At 39.1% G+C, this 23,077-nt stretch overlaps 1 protein-coding gene across 3 annotated transcripts; it reads left to right on the top strand.

Annotated features, from left to right (window-relative positions):
• The first annotated feature begins 375 nt into the window (after positions 1-375).
• On the top strand, positions 376-6,482 carry GPR85 (G protein-coupled receptor 85). Of its 3 annotated transcripts, XM_053926832.1 has the most exons (3): positions 376-688; positions 2,082-2,200; positions 3,296-6,482. In XM_053926832.1, exon 3 carries the CDS (start codon positions 3,464-3,466, stop codon positions 4,574-4,576), a length of 1,113 nt encoding a protein of 370 aa, XP_053782807.1. In that variant the 5' UTR covers positions 376-688; positions 2,082-2,200; positions 3,296-3,463; the 3' UTR covers positions 4,577-6,482. The 3 variants fall into 3 exon arrangements, with proteins under 3 accessions (XP_053782807.1, XP_024411275.1, XP_071077939.1); XM_024555507.3 differs by lacking the exons at positions 376-688; positions 2,082-2,200 and adding an exon at positions 1,812-1,865 and having other exon boundaries at positions 3,296-5,778; XM_071221838.1 differs by lacking the exon at positions 376-688 and having other exon boundaries at positions 1,984-2,200; positions 3,296-5,912.
• The last annotated feature ends 16,595 nt before the right edge of the window (positions 6,483-23,077 follow it).

Raw genomic sequence — 23,077 nt, 5'->3', positions numbered from 1 at the left:
CATTACTCCAGTACTACTGTAAGATTGATTTTTCTAGATTAAAGGAATGCCAGAGTTAGGTGCTTTATATATTTTTCTAACAACAATAAAAAAATTAAAAATAAAGAAACAAGAAAAAAACAAACCAATATCTATATTTTAGTGGATTTAGGACATCCCAAAACAAATTAGGAAAATTTAACATCATTTCAGTATTACTAACATAGGATTTTGTGTAATTACTGTGACTTCATGACATTGAAATATTCATTTTTAAGCTTTAAACAGAAAGCTTTATCTTGGTATAACCTATAGAAATACAATATGGAAATTAATCCATATTATCTGTATGCTGATTGGCTGAAGTTCCCCAGATTGTCACATCTCACCAACAGTGAGGTATTTATCGCTGTTTGAATATAAAATTATTACTGTAAAGATCTTTATTTTTCTTTTGTTTCATTAACAGTTTATTACAAAGCAGCAAGCACGTGTGAGGAGAAGCAGACGTTTTACACTGGGAATTAATAAAAGCAAGTCTGCTAGTTTGGGGGAAGTGGGGAGTTGTTTAAAATCTTGTATTACCCCTACAAACAATATTGTTCCGAAATGGTAAAATAAGGAAATGCATGATTCCAGAGTCGTCCATAAACACCCAGATGTCAGACTGTATGGTGTGCCGTGGTAGCATCGGACATTTTGGACGGGTGTAAGCCTTTATTTTAAATTATTTCAGAGAGAGAGAGAATGAGAGAAACATGGTTTGTTGCTCCACCCATCCGTTCTTTGGTTGACTCCTGTATGCTCCGGTACCAAAGATCCACACCTGAAACCCTGGCTCATCAGTACAAGCTCCAACCAACTGAACTACCGGGCCAGGTCAATTTTTATGAATTCCTTGTATTCTTAGTATTTGTCTTCGGTAATAACAAAGGAGAAAAAAGGGAAACACATACACAACTGCTTTGACATTACCAATCTACCGGTAAGCCTTAGTTGCAAGACGGAAAAAGAAAAGCTATTGCTCAGTGAGTTGAAATTCAAGATATAGTCGCTTATAATTGGAGATTTTTAAGTCATATTTGTTAAGGTAGAACGGATCTAAATCATTTTACAGTTATCTGAATTTAGCTTCTCCCTACTTAATGCATATTTGCGTTCATTTGAGAATAGATGACTAACAAAGACAGGGCTGCTTTCTTCCCCATTGACAAGATTTTTCTTAACCATCCCTTAAAAATTTCTCTCGCCCGCCCTCCCCTCTCCAATTCTCTTTCTCCCCCCGCCCCCAACTAACCAGCAAATTTAAGGTCAGCTGGGGAGATCATTTAAAAAGAAACCTTAAGCTTCTGGCCACTCTAAAAGAGGAAGAAAGGAAATGTTCAGGCAAGGCGAGGGTTCGAGCACTCCCGGAAAGATGGCCTTTTCGAGCGCTTTGCTAAGGAAGTGTAGGCCCGAGTTCCTGAGCGAATCTTTCCAGCCCCACTTCCCAGGCGGGCAGGGGTAAGTTCAGAAGCACCCACAATGATACAAAAGCCTAATATTGCAAATTCAACAGGATGGGGCATTCAGTAAATTCTGCCAGTTCTGGAAACGGGTCTCCACCAAGGCCCTGTTGCGGTCCTCTCCGGTCCTCTCCCGTCCTCTCCGACCTCGCCCCGCTCCCTCTTCTTTGCTGCGGGAGACCTGCCGCTGCGACAGAGGAGGACGCTGCTGGAGCTCAGGGAGGTTCTTACGCGCAGGCGCCGCCCAGCCTTGCCTGTCTGCTCATGAAAGCACTAAGGACAAAAAAAAAAAAAAAAAAAAAAAAAAGCCTAAAAGAAAGAAAAAATATCAGCAATTTATAGAAAGAAGCTATAGTCTGTCGGGATATCCAATATCAACAGGTAGGAGGACATACTCCCGGTTAAGTTTTGGGGGTTGGGGGGTTGCTCACAGTGTTGAGGAAACTGCAGGTTTGCCGGGAAAGAACTCCCTCCCACCCCTACGCAGGTGGTGTTTTATTGTGTGTGTGTGTGTGTGTGTGTGTGTGTGTGTGTGTGTGTGTGTATGTTTAAACAATAAACTGCATAATGGAAGTACATCAGACAATGCATCTTCAGTAGGGCTTATCCAAAGCTCCATTTCTGGAAAGCTTTACAAGGCCGAGGAATATCAGACTGAGAATCGCTGGGAACAGTTCCCTTGCAGCACAGAAGCAATCTTCTCTCCCCATCTTCGCGTATGTAATGCATGTCTCTATCCCCTCCTCCTCCTCCACCCCCCATTATAAATCCAGGGGTGGCGGATTTCAGGTTTCATAATGTTGCATGATGAGATCAGTATTTACCCGGGGATGTACCAGTGGGGAAATTAAAATCATAGAGTGCAGTTTTGCCTGGGCTTACCATCAGCATATTCCTGGCAAGTGAAAAGTGGCAAAGAAAACATGTTTAGTGGGAATAACAGAAGAAGCTGATTTCCTTCGTGTGGTCCCCAGGCATTTACATTTCCTTTTAAAATGAAACCACTTTAGATTTGCAACACAGATTATCAAAGTAAATGGAAAGGCTTAATTGCCCAAGAAATACAGGCTCATGTTAAATTTATTTGAATCCAAGCATCCAAGATTTAAAAATAAAAGTGTATTATTTCTCTGGGTGTGTCTTCCTGGCTAATCTTTACATTAACCATTTTTAATAATCATGTGTGCTTAAAAGAGATAAGATTTGCCAAAACTGAGGTGGGGTGGGCTGGGGGTGGGGAGACAAAAGATTAAATCACATCAAATTCTGGGACAAGTTCCTATTAATTTAGAAATCTAGTGTTTATGCTTTAAATTATTATTTAAATCAACAAATGCTCTTATAATATGCAGCATGAATAGTGACACTAGTTAAAAAACAAATATTTTGCTAGGGTTCTTTGGATCTAAATCAGCAGAGACACTGCCTATAAAATACTGACAGATTCTTAGACCTCAATAAATGTAGGTAGTCTCCTCTCTATCTCCTATTATTAATCTTGTAGATTCCTTTGCAATCAGTGACTAATTCCTGGGCTGGCATATTTTATGATTGTGGAACATTATTCCTTTTGTCCTAAATGTACTTAATAAAATGTATGTTCTCCAAAATAGGAACATTTTTCAATTTACCTAGCTCAAAAAATTAAGCAAGCTAATTCTCTGGAATCTCAAGCAAAAATACTAAAGCAAATAATATTATTCAAAATTAAAACTTTATTTACTTCCCCATAAGTCAACAGCTTTATGTTAGCACTGCCTGACATCATTGCTTGTTAACTTAAGAACTGATAGCTCATTTTTTTCCCCCAGATATTCTGAGGCAAATCAAATGGAAGAAAAGAGAAGCACTACTGCAGATTGGATCAGTTCTCTTTAGGGATTACGTTTTCAGTAAAAAATGTGTGGATCTATCTTTTCCTTGTTTTATCTAGATCATGAGACTTGACTGAAGCTGTAATCTTGATCTTCCATCCATCTATGGCGAATTATAGCCATGCAGCTGACAACATTTTACAAAATCTCTCTCCTCTAACAGCCTTTCTGAAACTGACTTCCCTGGGCTTCATAATAGGAGTCAGCGTGGTGGGCAACCTTCTGATCTCCATTTTGCTAGTGAAAGATAAGACTTTGCATAGAGCACCGTACTACTTCCTGTTGGACCTTTGCTGTTCTGATATTCTCAGGTCTGCAATTTGTTTTCCATTTGTATTCAACTCTGTTAAAAATGGCTCTACCTGGACTTATGGGACTTTGACTTGCAAAGTGATTGCCTTTCTGGGGGTTTTGTCCTGTTTCCACACTGCTTTCATGCTCTTCTGCATCAGTGTCACCAGATACTTAGCTATCGCCCATCACCGTTTCTATACAAAGAGGCTGACATTTTGGACGTGTCTGGCTGTGATCTGCATGGTGTGGACTTTATCTGTGGCCATGGCGTTTCCCCCAGTTTTAGATGTGGGCACTTACTCATTCATTAGGGAAGAAGATCAATGCACCTTCCAACACCGCTCCTTCAGGGCCAATGATTCCTTAGGATTTATGCTGCTCCTTGCCCTCATCCTCCTAGCCACACAGCTTGTCTACCTCAAGCTGATATTTTTTGTTCACGATCGAAGGAAAATGAAGCCAGTCCAGTTTGTAGCAGCAGTCAGCCAGAACTGGACTTTTCATGGCCCAGGAGCCAGTGGCCAGGCAGCTGCCAATTGGCTAGCAGGATTTGGAAGGGGTCCCACACCACCTACCTTGTTGGGCATCAGGCAAAATGCAAACACCATGGGCAGAAGAAGGCTATTGGTCTTAGATGAATTCAAAATGGAAAAGAGAATTAGCAGAATGTTCTATATGATGACTTTTCTCTTCCTAACCTTGTGGGGCCCTTACCTGGTAGCCTGTTATTGGAGAGTTTTTGCAGGAGGGCCTGTAGTACCAGGGGGATTTCTAACAGCTGCCGTCTGGATGAGTTTTGCCCAAGCAGGAATCAACCCTTTTGTCTGCATTTTCTCCAACAGGGAGCTGAGGCGCTGTTTCAGCACAACCCTTCTTTACTGCAGAAAATCCAGGTTACCAAGGGAACCTTACTGTGTTATATGAAGGATCATTTGTAAATCTTTATCCTTGTGAAACACTGACCTTCTCTGTTAAGCAGCCGTGGCCTGCAGCCACGTCTTGAGAAGAAAGTAAAGAATGGGATTAGTAGTTACAGTAATTTGGGCCACATTTAGCAGTCTTTGTAATCATTCACCTATAATCTTATTTTAAAACTCAGAGTGATCTTGCTGACTGCCCATGAAGGTTTGCAATTAAGAAAGGACTGAACCTCTGCCCTCAGTTTCTTTATGTGATTGAAAACTAGATAATATGATTAACAGGTGCTAAGTATCAGTGCCAAATCACTACTTATAAAAAAATATCAAAAAACAATCAGTATTGGACATCTCAATAAATCAAGGTGACACAAAGTAAATATAGTAATAAGAACTAATTCTAGAAGTTTGAAGTCTTTAAAACATTTCATACTATTATTGTTTCACGAATACTAAAATATTTGAGGACTTAAAGTAATGTAATCCACTAAAGATATACCATGAATTATTGGTTTATCACACTTTTTAAAAATCACCTTGTAAATTTGGAGGAACATTCCAAAGCAGTATATTGGTTCCAATTAGAGTTTACTTTTTAAATTAATACCTTACTATTTCTAAATATCACTTTCCTTATCTACTAGTTAAATTGCTAGCATTGAACTATATTATGTGGTTCTTCTTGGTTGGGTATAAAATATTTCCAATTCATTTTTATTTTACAAATGCTAGATATTGGTCTGGAAGGCAACATTAATGGTACCAGCCAATCACAATGAGCAGTTCTAATAATTCAGAATAAACACATGTTGCCTTAAAGAGTTATCTAGTATATTTCTTTATTTATATTTATTTATACATCTTATTTAGCATTGAAGCAAATAGTCAAGGGAAATCAAATCAGTAACTGGTCATGGTCATGCATCTGAAAGTACATGGAAGATCATTAATGCTCTTTTTCCTTATTCCCCATATGGTTTAAAAATTAAGGTCTACATCATTGGGATAATGAGATTTCCTTCTTAGGTGTGCTACCCATTCTGGTGTGTTCTAAGAACCAGGCAGTTGATGTATATTTATATTTTAAGTCAGCTGTTAAGGGGAGACCACAGCCTTAGTATGACATCCTGCACAATTTGTGAAGTGTTTATTCTACAGAAGGCACAGTCCTGTTTATACTTTCTGCACATTCAGTGTATTGGTCATTTAAATTATTTCAGATTTAACTTGTGAAACCTTGTAATATGATTTCTGGTAGTTTAGAAATATATTGGAGTCTGAATCTCATTCTTTAAGATACAGATGTGTGAATTTCAATATAAAGTTGAATTTGCCAAAACTTACCTGTGTGGCCTGTTACTTTTCTTGGAATATACTTTACAGTTTTTTACAATAATTTTTTTAACCTGGAAAGCAAGCACAAACAAGGAAGACTAGCTTTATTATGGTTTTGTTTTTTGATTTTTGTTGTTTACTGTACTCTAGAACTGGGAATGCATGAATGATAGGGAGTATAAAGGTGATAAACTGACAAATTATATTGTCAATAAAAGCATATTTGATAATTTGTCATAATTATCCTTCTATTTATTCTTATAAGCCAATAATATAGAGACTTTTATACCTGCTTTGTTGGTTGGTTCAGAATTTTAATATAAATATCATGTTTTAATTTGTGGCAGAGTAGAAATGTTAGGTTCTATATATTTAGCTTGTAAGAAGAGTGGTTTACAATAATGTTATGACAAAACCAGAAGAGTTATTATTGTTTTTCATTGTTTTTATTTCTTTGGGGTTTTTTGTACTTGAAAAATAAGTTTAGGAGTAATGGAGTAGAAATTTTTATTGTTATAGTATATATGTTAAGAGAATATAAATATAAATATAAATAAGGAAAAATAACAAATGTCTCAGTGATATATACAACTATTCAGTTTTGCTCATATAAAAACAGCTCAAGTGGTGATTTAGTGAGGACTCAGTTTGACCTCATTTTTACTTTATACCAAAGTTGACGGATATGAGACAAAGTCTAATGTTCAACACTGGGTTGAATCTAGCAATAAAGTCCCCTTGTTGGTACTAAAATCATTATCCAATATACTACAACAAAAGAAATGATAATCGAAAGTTATTCTGGTAACATGTGTCCAACCCCCCAAAATTACAGTAGACATAATTACAGTGATCGTATTTATAGAGAGCTTTTCTTAGAAGTTCAAATATCACCAGCAATCAGTAAAAAAATTCAGCAATGATCTTGAGGACGAAGAGAGTCCAGGTTTTATCAATACTTGATTTAGCTTAGTCACCATGTTCTTTGTATTTTTGAATCCTAGCTTCCCATGTTGATAACACTATACACAAAATCACAACCAAAAAATGGGTGTTAAAGTTCTCCTCATGTCCTGTCTGCACATTTACACAAGAGAGATATTTCAGTTCCTTCAAGGGACCTAGCAGTGTCTTTTTTTTCCCATTCTTATACTTTCTGCAAGTTAGCATGAGCATGCTTGGGTAAAGGAAGGCACTAAGATGCCCGCTCCCATGGCGCTCAAGCAAAGATGGGAATAACCTGTGAAACAGAGTACATATCTCTTATTATTAAAATATGTCACTGCCTCAACATTTTTATTGGCCCTTATTGGAGATATACAACAAAACTCCCTAATCTATCAGCTGAAAAGTTTACTTCTGTTGCTAATAAAATTAAACATATTTACTATTGTAGATACACATTCTTTTTCAGCCATGTAATAGTGAATTGTGTTGCAACAGGTGTTGATACAGTTGAACACTTATATGTACTCCCCATTAAATTTACCATGTTCCTTTCTTTATTTTATTCCACCAGTACCATAGAATGTATTGTTATTAAAACAAACAAAAAAGACCCAACTTATATTAGTGTCATATAAAAAAATAAAAGATAAGATGACATATGGTAATGTTTCAAATTCTATCCAAACACATTAAGGCAGATGGTTATCAGAATTGTGGGTTATTTACAATTCCAAAATCCTGTGTTTGGTTTTTCTATGCAAAATACATCACTTTCATGTTTGATAATATTCTCTTATAAATGTTTTCATTGGAACCTGCAGGGTCTACTAAGATCATAGTTTATTGCTGACTCTTATTGTTCTCAGGGAATGCTAGTATTCTGTGACTCTCTCTGTTCCCTCGAACTTTTTTTTACATTGTATTGAAATGATAGAATTACTTAATTTTGAAGCACAAGTTCAAAGATAGTCTATGTAGTGGTCAAAATGAAGATATCCTTTGTAAATGACAAGATTGTTTTTTGCCATCAGTCAAAACAGTCAAATAAGTTAAAGGGATATTGAATACAGGAGCATTGGAAAAAATATTTGGGGGGCTAATTCTTTTTTGCCTTATAGTGCAATATAACAGGTCCTAAAATGTATTAAAACCATGTGGCTTTAACTTTGTAAAAGAATTGCATAAATAATTTCTAATTTTTAGAATAGAGAAGGGACGTTTTTAACATTTTTTTATTATTGTTCAAGTAAACTTTTCTGCCTTTTCCTCCCACCGCTCCCCACCACCCCAGTCCTCCTCACCTCCCTCCCCTGTTTCCAACCCCCCTTGTTATTGTCCATGTGTCCTTTATAATTGTTCCTGCAAACCGAGAAGGGGATTTTATATCATTTCCTTTTGCCAAAGGGAGGATGTCGACTAGCTGCTCAAGCCCCTTTTCATTAAAAGGAATTTAGAGCCAGTTTCCCTCCCACCAGATCAGGCACTAATACAAGGACTGGAACCTTAAAAAGCCCTGGAGGAAAGCAGAGAATGGTTTCTTTATGAGTGATACAGAAAAAGACTACAAAAAAACCACAGATGGTTTGAGGTGTGGAAATATTCACACCAGGCCTTCATAGCCACCCACCCCAACACACAACCTCCCTCCTTCTGGTGCCATGAGACATCATCCTCAGAAAGACAGTTTTTCAAGTTTGGTTTGGAGACAGAGAACAGTTCCTATTTTTCTCTCTGTGTGTTTGGGAAATAACAGATTCTTGACACAATATTAAAATTGATACTGTAATACATGTCCTGGTTTATGGGATTTTGAATAGGAAATAAAATAACATTTAACTTACACGTATATTCAGGTTCATGAGGTGAAGAAGTAAGTCATTTCGTTTTCTCCTCCATGAAAAAAAGAATGTTGAGAGAGTTAATTTTGTCCAGAAAGGAGAAATAAGTTGTAGTCATTTTCAGTAAGCATTTTTACTTAGCCATCATTCAATTCAACAATCATTTACTGCATATATGATCTTTGGAAAATTACTTAACCCTACATGCCTCGTCAATAAAAATGGGGTTACATACCTCCTGGAGTCATTGAGAGAATTCACTGATTATATACTTGTGAAGCCCTTAGAAGAGAGTCTGGCATTTTAAGAATCACAGATAAGCTATTAACACTGCAAAGATGGGAGAAGGAAGGTGAGATAAAAAAAGATAGCACCTGAATACAGTACTGAAGGATAATTTTAATTTCATTTACTTGACAAAGTTAGGGCCATTTCAAATGGAGAAAATAAAATGAACAAAAGGCAAAAAGATTTGAAAGCTCAGGGCATATTCAACATAGATATCCATTCAACATGCATATAATGTGTGACTGTAGTTTTGGTACCTGGAAGGGGAGGGCCAACATGGCATAGAGATTAAAAAACAAGACTTGGAAGTTTATGTATTTATTCTGTTTTTCACTAGCTTTATGATCTTAAACAAGTTAATTCAACCCTTTGAGTCTCAGTTTGCTTATCTGTAAAATGGGGAATAGCAACCACTATTTTTAAATTTTTGCTTTGATGAGAGGATAAATAATAATGATTATTAAGTACTTACTATGGACTGAAGATCATTAAAATATTTTTCATTTACTAACTCATTTGAATATCACCATAAATAGATGCTATTATTTCCATACTTTATAAATAAATAAACTGAAGCACAGACTAGTTAAGTAACTCACACAAGTCAGTAATAAGCAAAACATGGATATAAAGCACTTAGTATGGTACCCAGCCCAGAGTGAACATTCAGTAAGTGTTGGCTATTGTTGCTGTTGTTGTTGCTGCTGTTGTGTTGATTTTAACAAAATAACTGAAGAAGTTCAGAGATTAATGGGAGCTGAAGTGATTGAGCAGAAACAGAGGTCCAGCCTTCAGACTTTGGCTTCACCTACTGTTTCCCCTCTTTTCCCATTGAGAATATAAAGGAAACAAAGAATAGTGGTTTGTTACCCAATACCCCTGTATGCTTTCACATAGTATCATATTCACATAAGTCAGGAGAATCCATCTGCTCTTTCAAAAATTTAAATGGAACCATAAATGGCCCCAAATAGCCCCAGCAATATGGAGAAAGAAGAACAAAGTAGGAGGGATCATCATGCCTGACATCAAACTATCTTACGAGTCTACTGTAATAAAAATAATCTCATGATGGCAAAAGAACAGACACATAGATCAATGGAACAGAATAGAGAGCCCGGAAATAAACCCAAGTCTCTATGGTCCATTAATATTCAACAAAGGGAGCACATCCATAAAATGGAGTAAAACTAACCTCTTGAACATATGGTGTTGGGACATCAGGACAGCTACATGCAAAAAAATGAAACTTGACCACCAACTGACACCACACACAAAAATAAACTCAAGATGGATAAAAGACGAATATAAGTCAGGACACCATAAAAGTCCTAGAGGAAAAGATAGGCAGGAATATCTCAGATATTCCACACGACAATATTTTCACCAATATATCCCCTAGAGCAATGGACATAGAGGAAAGGATATAAAAATGAGGCTTTGCTAAAATAAAAAGATTCTGCACGGCTAACGAAAACATCAGCAAAATGAAAAGGGAACCAACTGTATTGGAAAGTATATTTGCCATTGAAATCTCAGACAAGGGTTTGATCTCGAAAATATATAAAGAACTCACACGACTGCACTCCAGGAAAACAATCGATCCAATTTAAAAATGTGAAAGGACCTGAATAGACACTTCTACAAGGAGACCATACAGAGGGCCCACAGACATGAAAGGATGCTCAGCATCACTAGCCATCAAAGAGATGCAAATTAAAACCGCTATAAGATACCACTTCACACCAGTTAAAGTGGCCATCATAAACAAATCAGCAAGCAATAGTGCTGGCAAGGTTATGGAGAAAAGGGAACCCTAGTACATTGTTGGTGGGAATGCAGACTGGTGCAGCCATTGTGGAAAACAGTATGGAAATTCCTCAAAAACTAAAAATGGAACTACTTTTCACTGAGCAATTTCACTGCTGAGATTATACCCTAAGAATCCTGAAATACTAATTCAAAAGGACCTATGCACACCAATATTCATAGCAGCACAATTTACAATAGCTAAGTGCTGAAAGCAACCTAGGTGCCCATCAGTAAATGAGTGAATTAAAAAACTATGATACATTTACACAGTGGAATGTTATGCAGCAGGAAAATGGAGCTCCTACTCTTTGCAACAGCATGGATGGAACTAGAGAACATTATGCTAAGTGAAGTAAGCCAGCCAGTGCAAAACAAATACCATGTGATCTCTCCTATAGGTGGAACCTAATGGACAAAACAAACAAGCAAGCAAAATATACCAGAGACTTTGAAATAAAGAACAAACTGATAGTAACCAGAGGGGAAGAAGAGAATGATAATGGGGGAATAGGGGAAGGGCAGTCAAGAAACATGTATGAAGGACACATGGACAAAGCCAAAGGGAATAGGTTTGAGGGTGGAAGGAAGGGATGGGTGAGGTGGGAGGAATGGTGAGGGGAATATAGAGACAACAGTACTTGAACAACAACAAAAATCTCCATTTTAAACAGAATATGATGAAACTGATTTAGAACTGAAGAATATGAGACAAATCTAGGTAAAATTCTCCATGTGTTATTTGATGTGTAGGTTACTTTTAAATTTTGAGTGATATAATTTGAACAATGTTTGCTTCTTATCTATGGAATATGTCATTGTTATTTTTATAGGGATTGCATTGAATGTGTAAATTGCTTTGGGTAGTATGGACATTTTGATGATGTTAATTCTTCCAATCCATGATCATGGTATATACTTCCATTTATTTGTGTCTTCCTCAATTTCTTTTTCAGCATTGTGTTGCTTTCTTATTACGGGTCTTTTTCCTCCTTTGTTAGGTTTATTACTAGATATTTTATTCTTGTTGTTTCTATAGCAAATGGGCTTTTCCCTCTGATTTCTGTTTCTGATATTTCATTGTCGGTATACAAAAATGCCTTTGATTTCTGAATATTGACTTTGTATCCCACTGTTTATCCAAATTCATTATTAGATCGAGCAGGGTTTTGGTGGATTCTATATGGTTTTCTATGTACACTATCATATAATATTCACAGTGACAGTTTTACTTCCTCTGTTCCAATCTGGATGCCTTTAAGTTCTTTTTCTTTTCTGATTGTTGTGGCTAGGACTTCAATAATATGTCGAATAGAAGTGGTGAAAGCAGACATCCTGGTTTTAATCGTGACCTCAGTGGGAAAGCTCTTAGTTTTTGCATGTTGAATATGATGTTGGCTGTAGGTTTCTGATATATGCATTTCATTATGTTGTGGTATGCTCTCTCTACTCCCACTTTGCTGAGTTTTTTTTAATCATAAATGAGTGTTATACTTTATCAAATGCTTTTCCCACATCTATTGATATGATCATGTGATTTTTGTCTTTCCTTTTGTCTATGTGATGTATTGGGTTTATTAATTTGTGAATATTGCACCATCCTTGCATCTCTGGGGTGAATACCACTGGTCATTGTGTATAATGTTCTTAATAGATTGCCAGATGTGGTTTCCCAGTATTTTGTTTAGGATTTTAGTGTCTATGTTCATCAGCATCATTGGCCTTTCTCTGTCTTTGTCGTGTCTTTATCTGGTTTTGGGATTAGGATGATGTTAGCTTCATAAAAAGAGTTTGGGAGTCTTCCCTCTTCTCGGATTTTTGGGAATAGTCTGTGAAGGATAGGGGTTGGCTCTTCCTTAAATGTTTTGTAAAATTCCCCTGTGAAGCCATCAGTCCAGGGTTTTTGTGTGCCAGGAGTTTTTGATTACTGCTTCAACGTCACCAACTGTTATTGGTCTGTTCAGGCTTTCTGCTTCTTCTTCGTTCATTTTTGGAAGATTGCATTTTTCTAGAAATTTGTCCATTTTACCCAGGTTTTCAAATTTCTTGGCATATAGTTGTTTATAATAATTTCTTACAATCCTTTGTATTTCTGTGGTATCAGTTGTAATCTCTCCTCTTTAATTTCTGATTTTATTTATTTGGGTCCTTTCTCTTTTTTTCTTGATGAGTCTGCTTAAAGATTTGTCAATTGTGTTTATCTTTTCAAAGAAACATCTCATGGAATTACTGATCTTTTGAATTGTTCTTTTAGTTTCTAATTCTGCTCTGATCTTGGTTATTTCCTTCCTTCTACTCATTCTGGGCTTTATTTGGTGTTTTTCCTCCAGCTCTTGTAATGTAGGGTTAATTTGATTACTTGAAATATTTCTATCTTTATTACGTAGGCCTGTATTGCTATTAACTTCCCTCTCAGGACTGCCTTTGCTGTGTCCCATAAGATTTGGACTTTGTGTGTTCATTTTCACTTGTTTCCAGAAAATTTTTCATTTCTTGCGTGATCTCATTATTAACCAATTCATTGTTTAATAGCATGCTATTGAGTCTCCATGAGTTTGAATACTTTTGAATTTTTTCTTAAAGGCGGTTTCTAGTTTGTGGCCCTTGTGGTCAAAGAAGATACATGCTTGCTATAATTTCAGTTTTCTTGAATTTTGCTGAGGTTTGTTTTGTAACCTATCATGTGGTATATCTTTGAAAATGTTTCATGTGCATTTGAAAAGAACGTGTATTTTGCTTCTTTTTTTAAAAACTTAAATATATTTATTGATTATGCTATTACAGTTGTCCCATTTCCCCCCCACTCCACTCCATCCTGCCCACCCCCCTCCCTCCCACATTACCCCCCCCCATAGTTCATGTCCATGGGTCATACTTATAAGTTCTTTGGCTTCTACATTTCCTACACAATTTTTACCCTCCCCCTGTCTATTTTCCACCTATCTTCTATGCTACTTATTCTCTGTACCTTTACCCCCGTCTCCCCCTCCCAATCCCTTATTGACAACCCTCATGTTCTAGTTGTTTGCCTAGTTTGCTCTCATTTTTGTTTTATGTGTGGCCGTTAATAACTGTGAGTTTGCTGTCATTTTTACTGTTCCTATTTTTGATCTTCTTTTTCTTAGGTAACTCCCTTTAACATTTCATATAATAAGGGCTTGGTGATGATGAACTTCTTTAACTTGACCTTATCTGAGAAGCACTTTATCTTCCCTTCCATCCTAAATGATAGCTTTGCTGGATCCAGTAATCTTGGATGTAGGTCCTTGCATTTAATCTTGGGTAATGTAATTATGATGTGCCTTGGTGTGTTCCTCCTTGGGTCCAGCTTCTTTGGGACTCTCTGAGCTTCCTGCACTTCCCGGAAGTCTATTTCCTTTGCCAGACTGGGGAAGTTCTCCTTCATTATTTGTTCAAATAAGTTTTCAATTTTTTGTTCTTCCTCTTCTCCTTCTGGCACCCCTATAATTCGGATGTTGGAACATTTCAAGGTGTCCTGGAGGTTCCTAAGCCTCTCCTCATTTTTCCAAGTTCTTGTTTCTTCATTCTTTTCTGGTTGGATGTTTGTTTCTTCCTTCTGGTCCACACCATTGATCTGAGTCCCAGTTTCCTTCTCATCACTATTGGTTCCCTGTACATTTTCCTTTGTTTCTCTTAGCATAGGCTTCATTTTTTCATCTGGTTTTCGAACAGATTCAACCAAGTCCGTGAGCATATTGATAACCAGTGCTTTGAACTGTGCATCCGATAGGTTGGCTATCTCTTCGTCGCTTAGTTGTATTTTTTCTGGAGCTTTGAAGTGTTCTGTCATTTGGGCCATTTTTTTTTTTTTTTGTCTTGGTGCCTCTGTTACTTTAAGGGGCGGAGCCTTAGGTGTTCACCAGGGCGGGGTAATGCTGGTGGCTGCTGTACGTGGGGGTGGGGCCGAGTGTGAGCAAAGGCGCCCGCCTCACTGTCTTCCGGATTTCAATCTTTCACTCGGATACCCACAATCAAACTGGGCCACTCTGGTGCTGGTTCCCGAGTAAGTGGGCCTGTGAACCCTCTAGGCCCCTGTGGGTCTCTCCAACAACTTCTCCTGTGAGGCTGGGAGTCTCTCCTGCTGCCGCCCCAACCCCCAGGGGCGCTTTCAATCAGAGGTTTGAGGCTTTATTTCCCCGAGCTGGAGCCCTGGGTTGCACGGTCTGCTTTGCTGCCCTCCGTTCGTCAGGTTTATCTGTGGGCGAATGTGGTGCCACAGGGTGCTACCCGCCACTCTGCCTGCCCTGTTCTCCGCCACTCTGAGTCCGGCCCTCTGGCTTTATCTGTGCAAATGTGGGGCCGCAGGGTCTGCTAGTGCTCGGACTGCCTGCGCCATTTGTCCCACACTCTGCCAGTCTCAGTCCCGCCACAGCCACGCGAGTCCTCTCCACCCTGGTGCCCATCTCCGCCCCTCCTACCAGTCTGGATGTGTTTATTTTCTATTTCCTTGGTGTTGGTCCCCCTTGCTGTTCGATTCTCTGTCAGTTCTGGTTGTGCGAGGAGGCGCAGTGTGTCTACCTACGCCGCCATCTTGGTTCCCCATATTTTGCTTCTTTGGATGAAAGGTTCTATATATATCAGTTAAGTCCTTTTGATCTACGGCATTGTTCAATGCCGCAATATCCTTGTTGATATTTTGTTTGGAAGATTTATCCATTGTTGACAGTGGGGTGTTAAAATCCCCTAGAATAAGTATGTTTCTATCTATATCTTTCTTTCTTTGTCTCCTCATGTTAGGTGACTCTTTTTGTTTATTTCTGAGATCCCCAATGTTTTACTTTGCTAGCTGTCTTTGTAGGGTGAAAGTCTATGGTAGGAGTTCTTTGGAAGTCAGTTGTGTGGTCTCTTTGATCTCCTTGTCTGGATGCTATAGGGTTGCCCTTTCTTCCATTTGTGTGGGCTTTCTTGTTGTACTTGGGCTTTACCTTGAGTTCGTGACTCCTTTTTGGTGGGTTCTCCCCTCCACTGGATTTACTGGTATTCACAACTCTGACCTTATCTTGTATATGATCAGGGGTAGGGCAAAGGTGAAATGGATTAAGTCAGAAGAGTATTCTATGGGCTTTAAAGTACCCGCAAGAAGAGAAAAGATAGGAGATCCTTTGGAGAAGTACTGCAATAACCATGATATTTCACCCAACCAGCCACTTTTTATTAAAGGTGAAAAATAGATAAGATTCTTATTAGAGAGAGAAAAGAATGTCATCTGACTCCAGAAAGCAGAGCGCTTATGTAAGGTTAGATGATGAGATATAGTGAGAGTAAGTGATAGAAACTTGACGTGGTGTATGAGAGAATAAAGTTAACCATGACAGTAATAAAGCTCAGGAAGATAGCGAAATGGACCAAGAACAGGGAAAGGTGTTGTGTGGGATTTTTAACACTAATGACAAGAAATAAATGATATTAATAAAAAGATTAAAAAGTAAAAGATCAAGAGTATTGTGTTATTAGAATATGAGTAAAGTGGAAGAAGAAAAATTAAAATTCAATATGAAAGGGAAAACATAGAAAACCAGTCAAACAATGAAATCAAACAAACAAAACAAAGAAAACTAAACAGAAAGGAGAGAAATAAAAAAAGAAAATAGAAAACACAAATAACAAAAATAAATAAATAAAAGTTCTATAGGATAGCAAAGTGAAATTTGTCTCAGTTGTTGGCGTTAGCTTTCTGATACCTCTCTGTCATTGGTCCTTTCACAGGTTCAGGTCTTGTTGTCTTACACTTGTGGGGAAAAAAAACCTCTGACTCACTTTAAACCCACCAAGGGGATTCTGCTGGTATTCCTGGATGCTCAAGGCAGAGGAGGTCTGGGGCTTGGTTTTTTTTTTCCTTTCCTGTTGTTCTGGGAGGATGGGGCTCAGTCTGGGCTACAATATTCACAGGTGCCCAGCCTCCAGCCCAAGCCCTCTGAGCGCTGTGCAGCCCTCACTGTCCATATGCACCAGGCCAGCACCTTTCATCCACCTCCTTGTACAACCTTTTGATTAGTCTGTGAGGTGCACCTTGTGGGAGCAACTTGCATCCCTCCTCTTCCCTCTTTGCTGGTGTGGGCACTACATGCACACAAAGTCCCTTTAGGGCAGTATAGTTCCCTTATTAAATTAAGTCTCTCTGGGGGCTACTACCTATCTGAGACCCTGCTATTCCACTTTGATCAGTGTGTAAGGAGCCCTGATTTGGAGCAAATCATGCCCCTCCCTCTCCCTCGTTGCTGGCCTAACCTGCTGCACTAGATGTCGTTGCACAGCAGCTGAGAGCCTTTTTTTGAGTGAATTCCCCTTTGTTGCAGGTGGCCGTTCCTAACAAGTGCTGGGCTTTTCACACTGTCCAACTCTCTGACTAGTCCCGAGACTATCTGGGTCATGGTCAGTTGTTCTTCAATTCTTCTCCCATCTCCAGTTATCACCAGGCTCCCCAATTTGTCTGGTACTGTTTCAGCCAGCGACCAGAGTCCTAGCCCAGGAATGTTGCTGTTGTCTCCCACTTCATCTTTATCCGTGCCGCCCCCCCCCCCCCCCAGCGACTTTCAAGCATCCAGGTCTCTCCTAGTGTGGGCCTGGCCTCTAGGCCCACAGGAGGCCTAGGAGGGAAGGGAGCCATGAAGTTACAGTTGCTGACCTGGCTCTCCAAAGCTCCTGTAGCAGCAGAGGTCCCTGGCGCAGTTCCCAGGGACCTTCCCATAGGCTTACGAAATCTCCTTACCATCTGTTTTTAAATGTTCTCTGCAATTTTTGGATTCCAAACTTCATATAAGCGGGGATTCCGTCGGCTGTTCACTCTTTTCTTCAGGGGATCGGCTAATTGTCCCAGTTGGGTGGGTTCAGCTCTCACCTACTTGCGAGCAAGTGCGTTCAGCTCTCATCTACCTTGCTAACACCTTCAAGTCCCGAAATGGAGATATTAAATGGATGATTACCATACTCTGAGTACCATCTTTTCATGGAATTTGCTGCCAAGTTTCCCTTTAAAGGTCCATCTTTCAGCATGACTGTTCCCGGACATACCCCAAAAACAATTATTTCCCCATTCTGAAATGCAAAGCCTTCTGGAACTGTATAGTGATAGAATGATTAATGGAGAATATAATAGCAAAATTGTTTCATGAATCCTGTTTGCTCCATATTCACACGTTATCTTGGTCTCCGCATTGTTCTAATTATTATTATTATTTTCATTTGATTTTTTAATTGTTATTCAATTACAATTGTCTGCATTTTCTCCCCATCCCTCCACCCTACCCCAGCCAATCCCACCTCCCTCCCTGACCTCTACACTCCCCCCGGATTTTGTCCTTGTGTCCTTTATAGTAGCTCCTGTTAACGCCTCTCCCCACTATCCCCTCCCCACTCCCCTCAGGCTATGGTTACAATGTTCTTAATTTCAATGTCTCGAGAACCAAGATGGTGGCGTAGGTAGACACACTGCGCCTCCTCGCACAACCAGAACTGACAGAAAATTGAACAGCAAGGAAGTCTGAAAACGAGAAAATAAAAAATAAACATTCATCCAGACCGGTAGGAGGGGGGAGACGGACACCAGGGCAGAGAGGACTTGCATGGCCGTGGCGGGACCGAGACTGGCAGAGTGTGGGACAAACGGGGCAGGCAGTCTGACTACTAGCATACCCTGAGGCCCCACATTCGCACACAGATAAACCGGACAAACGGCAGGGAGCAAAGCAGACCGCACAACCCAGGGCTCCAATGCGGGGAAATAAAGCCTCAAACCTCTGGTTGAAAACGCCCATGGGGTTTGGGGTGGCAACAGAAGAGACTCCCAGCTGCACAGGAGACATCATTGGAGAGACCCACAGGGGCCTGGAGGGTGCACAAGCCCACCCACTCCGGAACCAGCACCAGAGGGGCCCGGTTTGATTGTGGGTAGCAGAGTGAAAGACTGGGATCCAGTGGAGAGTGGAGCAGGTGCCATTGCTCCCTCTCAGGCCCTCCCCCAGGTACAGCGACCAGTTATCCTGCCCCGGGAATACCTAAGGCTCCTCCTCTTAAAGTAACAGACGCGCCAAGACAAAAAAAAAGAAAAAAAAAATGGCCCAAATGACAGAACACTTCAAACCTCCAGAAAAAATACAACTAAGCGAGGAAGAGATAGCCAACCTATCAGATGCACAGTTCAAAGCACTGGTTATCAAGATGCTCACAGAATTGATTGAATCTGTTCGAAAACCAGATGAAAAAATGAAGCCTATCCTAAGAGAAACAAAGGAAAATGTACAGGGAATCAATAGTGATGCGAAGGAAACTGGGACTCAAATCAATGGTGAGGACCAGAGGAAGAAACAAACATCCAACCAGAAAAGAATGAAGAAACAAGAATTCGGAAAAATGAGGAGAGGCTTAGGAACCTCCAGGACATCTTGAAACGCTCCAACATCTGAATTATAAGGGTGCCAAAAGGAGAAGAGGAAGAACAAAAAATTGAAAACTTATTTGAACAAATAATGAAGGAGAACTTCCCTAGTCTGGCAAAGGAAATAGACTTCCAGGAAGTCCAGGAAGCTCAGAGAGCCCCAAAGAAGCTGGACCCAAGGAGGAACACACCAAGGCACATCATAATTACATTACCCAAGATTAAACGCAAGGACCTACATCCAAGATTACTGGATCCAGCAAAGCTATCATTTAGAATGGAAGGGAAGATAAAGTGCTTCTCAGATAAAGTCAAGTTAAAGAAGTTCATCATCACCAAGCCCTTATTATATGAAATGTTAAAGGGAGTTACCTAAGAAAAAGAAGATCAAAAATAGGAACAGTAAAAATGACTGCAAACTCACAGTTATTAATGACCACACCTAAAACAAAAACAAGAGCAAACTAGGCAAACAACTAGAACAGGAACAGAACCATAGAGATGGAGATCACATGGAGGGTTGTCAATAGGGGAGTGGGAAGGGGAGAGGGGGCAAAGGTACAGAGAATAAGTAGCATAGATGATAGGTGGAAAATAGACAGGGGGAGGGTAAGAATAGTGTAGGAAATGTAGAAGCCAAAGAACTTATAAGTATGACCCATGGACATGAACTATAGGGGGGAATTTGGGAGGGAGGGGGTGGGCAGGATGGAGTGGAGTGAGGGGGGGAATGGGACAACTGTAAGAGCATAATCAATAAATATATTTTTTTAAAAATTCAATGTCTCTGGTTGTATTTTGTTTGCTTTTTTCTTTTGTTGATTATGTTCCAGTTAAAGGTGAGATCATATGGTATTTGTCCCTCACTGCCTGGCTTATTTAACTTAGCATAATGCTCTCCAGTTCTATCCATGCCGTTGCCAAGGGTATAAGCTCCTTTTTTCTCTCTGCTGCATAGAATTCCATTGTGTAAATGTACCATAATTTTTTGATCCACGCATTTGCTGATGGACACTTACGTTGCTTCCAGTACTTGGCTATTGTAAATTGTGCTGCTATGAACATTGGGGTGCATAGGTTCTTTGGGATTGGTGTTTCAGGGTTCTTGGGTATAATCCCAGCACTGGAATTGCTCGCTCAAAAGGCAGTGCCATTTTTAGTTTTCAGAGGAAATTCCATATTGTATGACACAGTGGCTGTACCAGTCTGCATTCCCACCAACAATGTACTAGGGTTCCCTTTTCTCCGCATCCTCTACAACATTTGTTTGTTGATTTGTTCATGTTGGCCACTCTGACCCATGTGAGGTGGTACCTCATTGTGGTTTTAATTTGCATCTCTCTGATGGCTGGTGATGGTGAGCATCTTTTCAGATGTATCTGGGCCCTCTGTATGTCTTCCTTGGAGAAGTGTCTGTTCAAGTCCTTTGCCCATTTTTTAATTGGGTTGTTTATCTTTTTGGAAACAAGTTGTGTGAGTTCTTTATATATTTTGGAGATGAGGCCGTTGTCTGAGGTATCATTGGAAAATATGTTTTCCCATAATGTTGGTTATCTTTTCATGTTAATGCTGTTTTCTTTAGCCATGCAGAAGCTTTTTATTTTGATGAGGTCCCATTTGTTTATTCTTTCCTTTATGTCCCTTGCTTTAGGGGACGTGTCTGTGAGTATGTTGCTGTATGGAATGTCAGAGATCTTCTTGCCAACATTTTCTTCTAGGACTTTTATGATGTTATAACTTATATTTAAGTCTTTTATCCACCTTGAATTTATTTTTGTGTATGGCGTAAGTTGGTGATCGAGTTTCAATTTTTTGCACGTAGCTTTGCAGATCACCCAACACCTTTTGTTGAAGAGGCTATTTTTGCGCCATTTATGCTCCTGCCTCCTTTGTCAAATATTAATTGACCATAAAGACTTGGGTTTATTTCAGGGCTCTCTGTTCTGTTGCATTGGTCTATGTGCCTGTTTTTATGCCAGTACCAGGCTGTTTTGATTACCGTGGCCTTGTAATACAGTTTGATATCAGGTACTCTGAACATTCCTGCTTTGTGCTTCTTTCTCAAAATTGCTGCAGCTATTCGGGGTCGTTTATGGTTCCATATAAATTTCTAAACTGTTTGTTCTATATCTGTGAAATATGCCATGGGTACTCTAATAGGGATTGCTTTAAATCTATAAATTGCTTTGGGTAGTATGGCCATTTTGATGATGTTAATTCTTCCAATCCATGAACATGGTACATGCTTCCATTTGTTTGTGTCTTCCTGAATTTCTTTCTTCAGCGTTGTGTAGTTTTCTGAGTACAGGTCTTTTACTTCCTTGGTTAGGTTGATTCCTAGGTACTTTGTTTTTCTTGTTGCTGTATCAAATGGGATTTTTTTTTCCTGATTTCTGTTTCTGCAGTTTCTTTGTTGGTATACAGGAATGCCTTTGATTTCTGAGTACTGACTTTGTATCCAGCTGTTTTGCCAAATTCATTTATTAGGTCGAGTAGTTTTTTGGTGGAGTCTATACGATTTTCCATGTACACTATCATGTCACCTGCAAACAGTGACAGTTTCAATTCCTCCTTTCCAATTTGGATGCCTTTTATTGCTTTTTCTTGTCTGATTGCTGTGGCTAGGACTTCCAATACTATGTTGAATAGGAGTGGTGAGAGAGGGCATCCTTGGCTTCTTCCTGATCTTAGTGGGAAAGCTCTAAGTTTCTGTCCATTGAGTATGATGTTGGCTGTAGGTCTCTCATATATGGCCTTTATTAGGTTGAGGAATGCTCCCTCTATTCCTACTTTGCTGAGTGTTTTTATCAGAAATGGGTGCTGTATCTTATCAAATGCTTTTTCCTCATCTATTGATATGATCATGTGATTTTCATCTTTGCAGTTATTGATGTGATATATTATGTTTATTGATTTGAGAATATAGTACCACCATCGCCCCTGGGATGAATCCCACTTGGTCATGGTGGATGATCTTTTTAATGTATTGCTGGATGCAGTTTACCAATATTTTGTTGAGAATTTTAGCATCTATGTTCATCAGCGATATTGGCCTGAAGTTTTTCTTTATTGTGTCTTTATCTGGTTTTGGGATTAGGATGAGGCTGGCTTCATAAAAAGAGTTTGGGAGTCTTCCATCAGTTGGGATTTTTTTGAATAGTCTGTGAAGGATAGGGGTTAGCTCTTCCTTAAATGCTTTGTAGAATTCTCCTGTGAAACCATCTTGTCCGGGGCTTTTGTGTGTTGGGAGTTTTTTGATGACTGCTTCAATTTCGTCCGCTGTTATTGGTCTGTTCAGGTTTTCTGCTTCTTATTCATTCAGTTTTGGAACATTATATTTTTCTAGAAATGTGTCCATTTCACCTAGGTTTTCAAATTTCTTGCCATAGATTTCTTCATAGTAATTTCTTACAATCCTTTGTATTTCTGTGGTATTGTTGTGATCTCTCCTCTTTCATTTCTGATTGTGTTTATTTGGATCCTCTCTCTTTTCTTCTTGATAAGCCTACTTAAAGGCTTGTCGATTTTGTTTATGTTTTCAAAGAACCGGCTCCTGGAATCATTGATCCTTAGAATTGTGCTTTTAGTCTCTGTGTCATTTAACTCTGCTCTGATCTTGGTTATTTCCTTCCTTCCTCTTGCTCTGGGCTGTCTTTGTTGTTTTTCCTTGAGTTCTTATAGGGATAAGGGTGGGTTTTTTATTTGAAATGTTTATATCTTTTTTAGGTAGGCCTGAAAAGTTCATAACTATGAACTTCCCTCTAAGTATTGTCTTTGCTGTGTCTCATAAGTTTCGGGTTGTTCTGAGTTCATTTTCATTTGTTTCCAGAAACGTTTCGATTTCTTTCTTGTTCCCATTCTTGACCCATTCATTGTTTAATAGCATGCTATTCAG

The sequence above is a fragment of the Desmodus rotundus genome, chromosome 6, assembly GCF_022682495.2.
Source record: "Desmodus rotundus isolate HL8 chromosome 6, HLdesRot8A.1, whole genome shotgun sequence".
NCBI lineage: Eukaryota > Metazoa > Chordata > Mammalia > Chiroptera > Phyllostomidae > Desmodus > Desmodus rotundus.
Note: the sequence above shows the minus strand (reverse complement) of the source record. Positions and strands in the feature narration are given on the sequence as shown.

Coding starts and splice junctions, on each gene's coding strand:
- GPR85 (XM_053926832.1), top strand. CDS start 3,464: ATGGCGAATTATAGCCATGCAGCTGACAACATTTTACAAAATCTCTCT.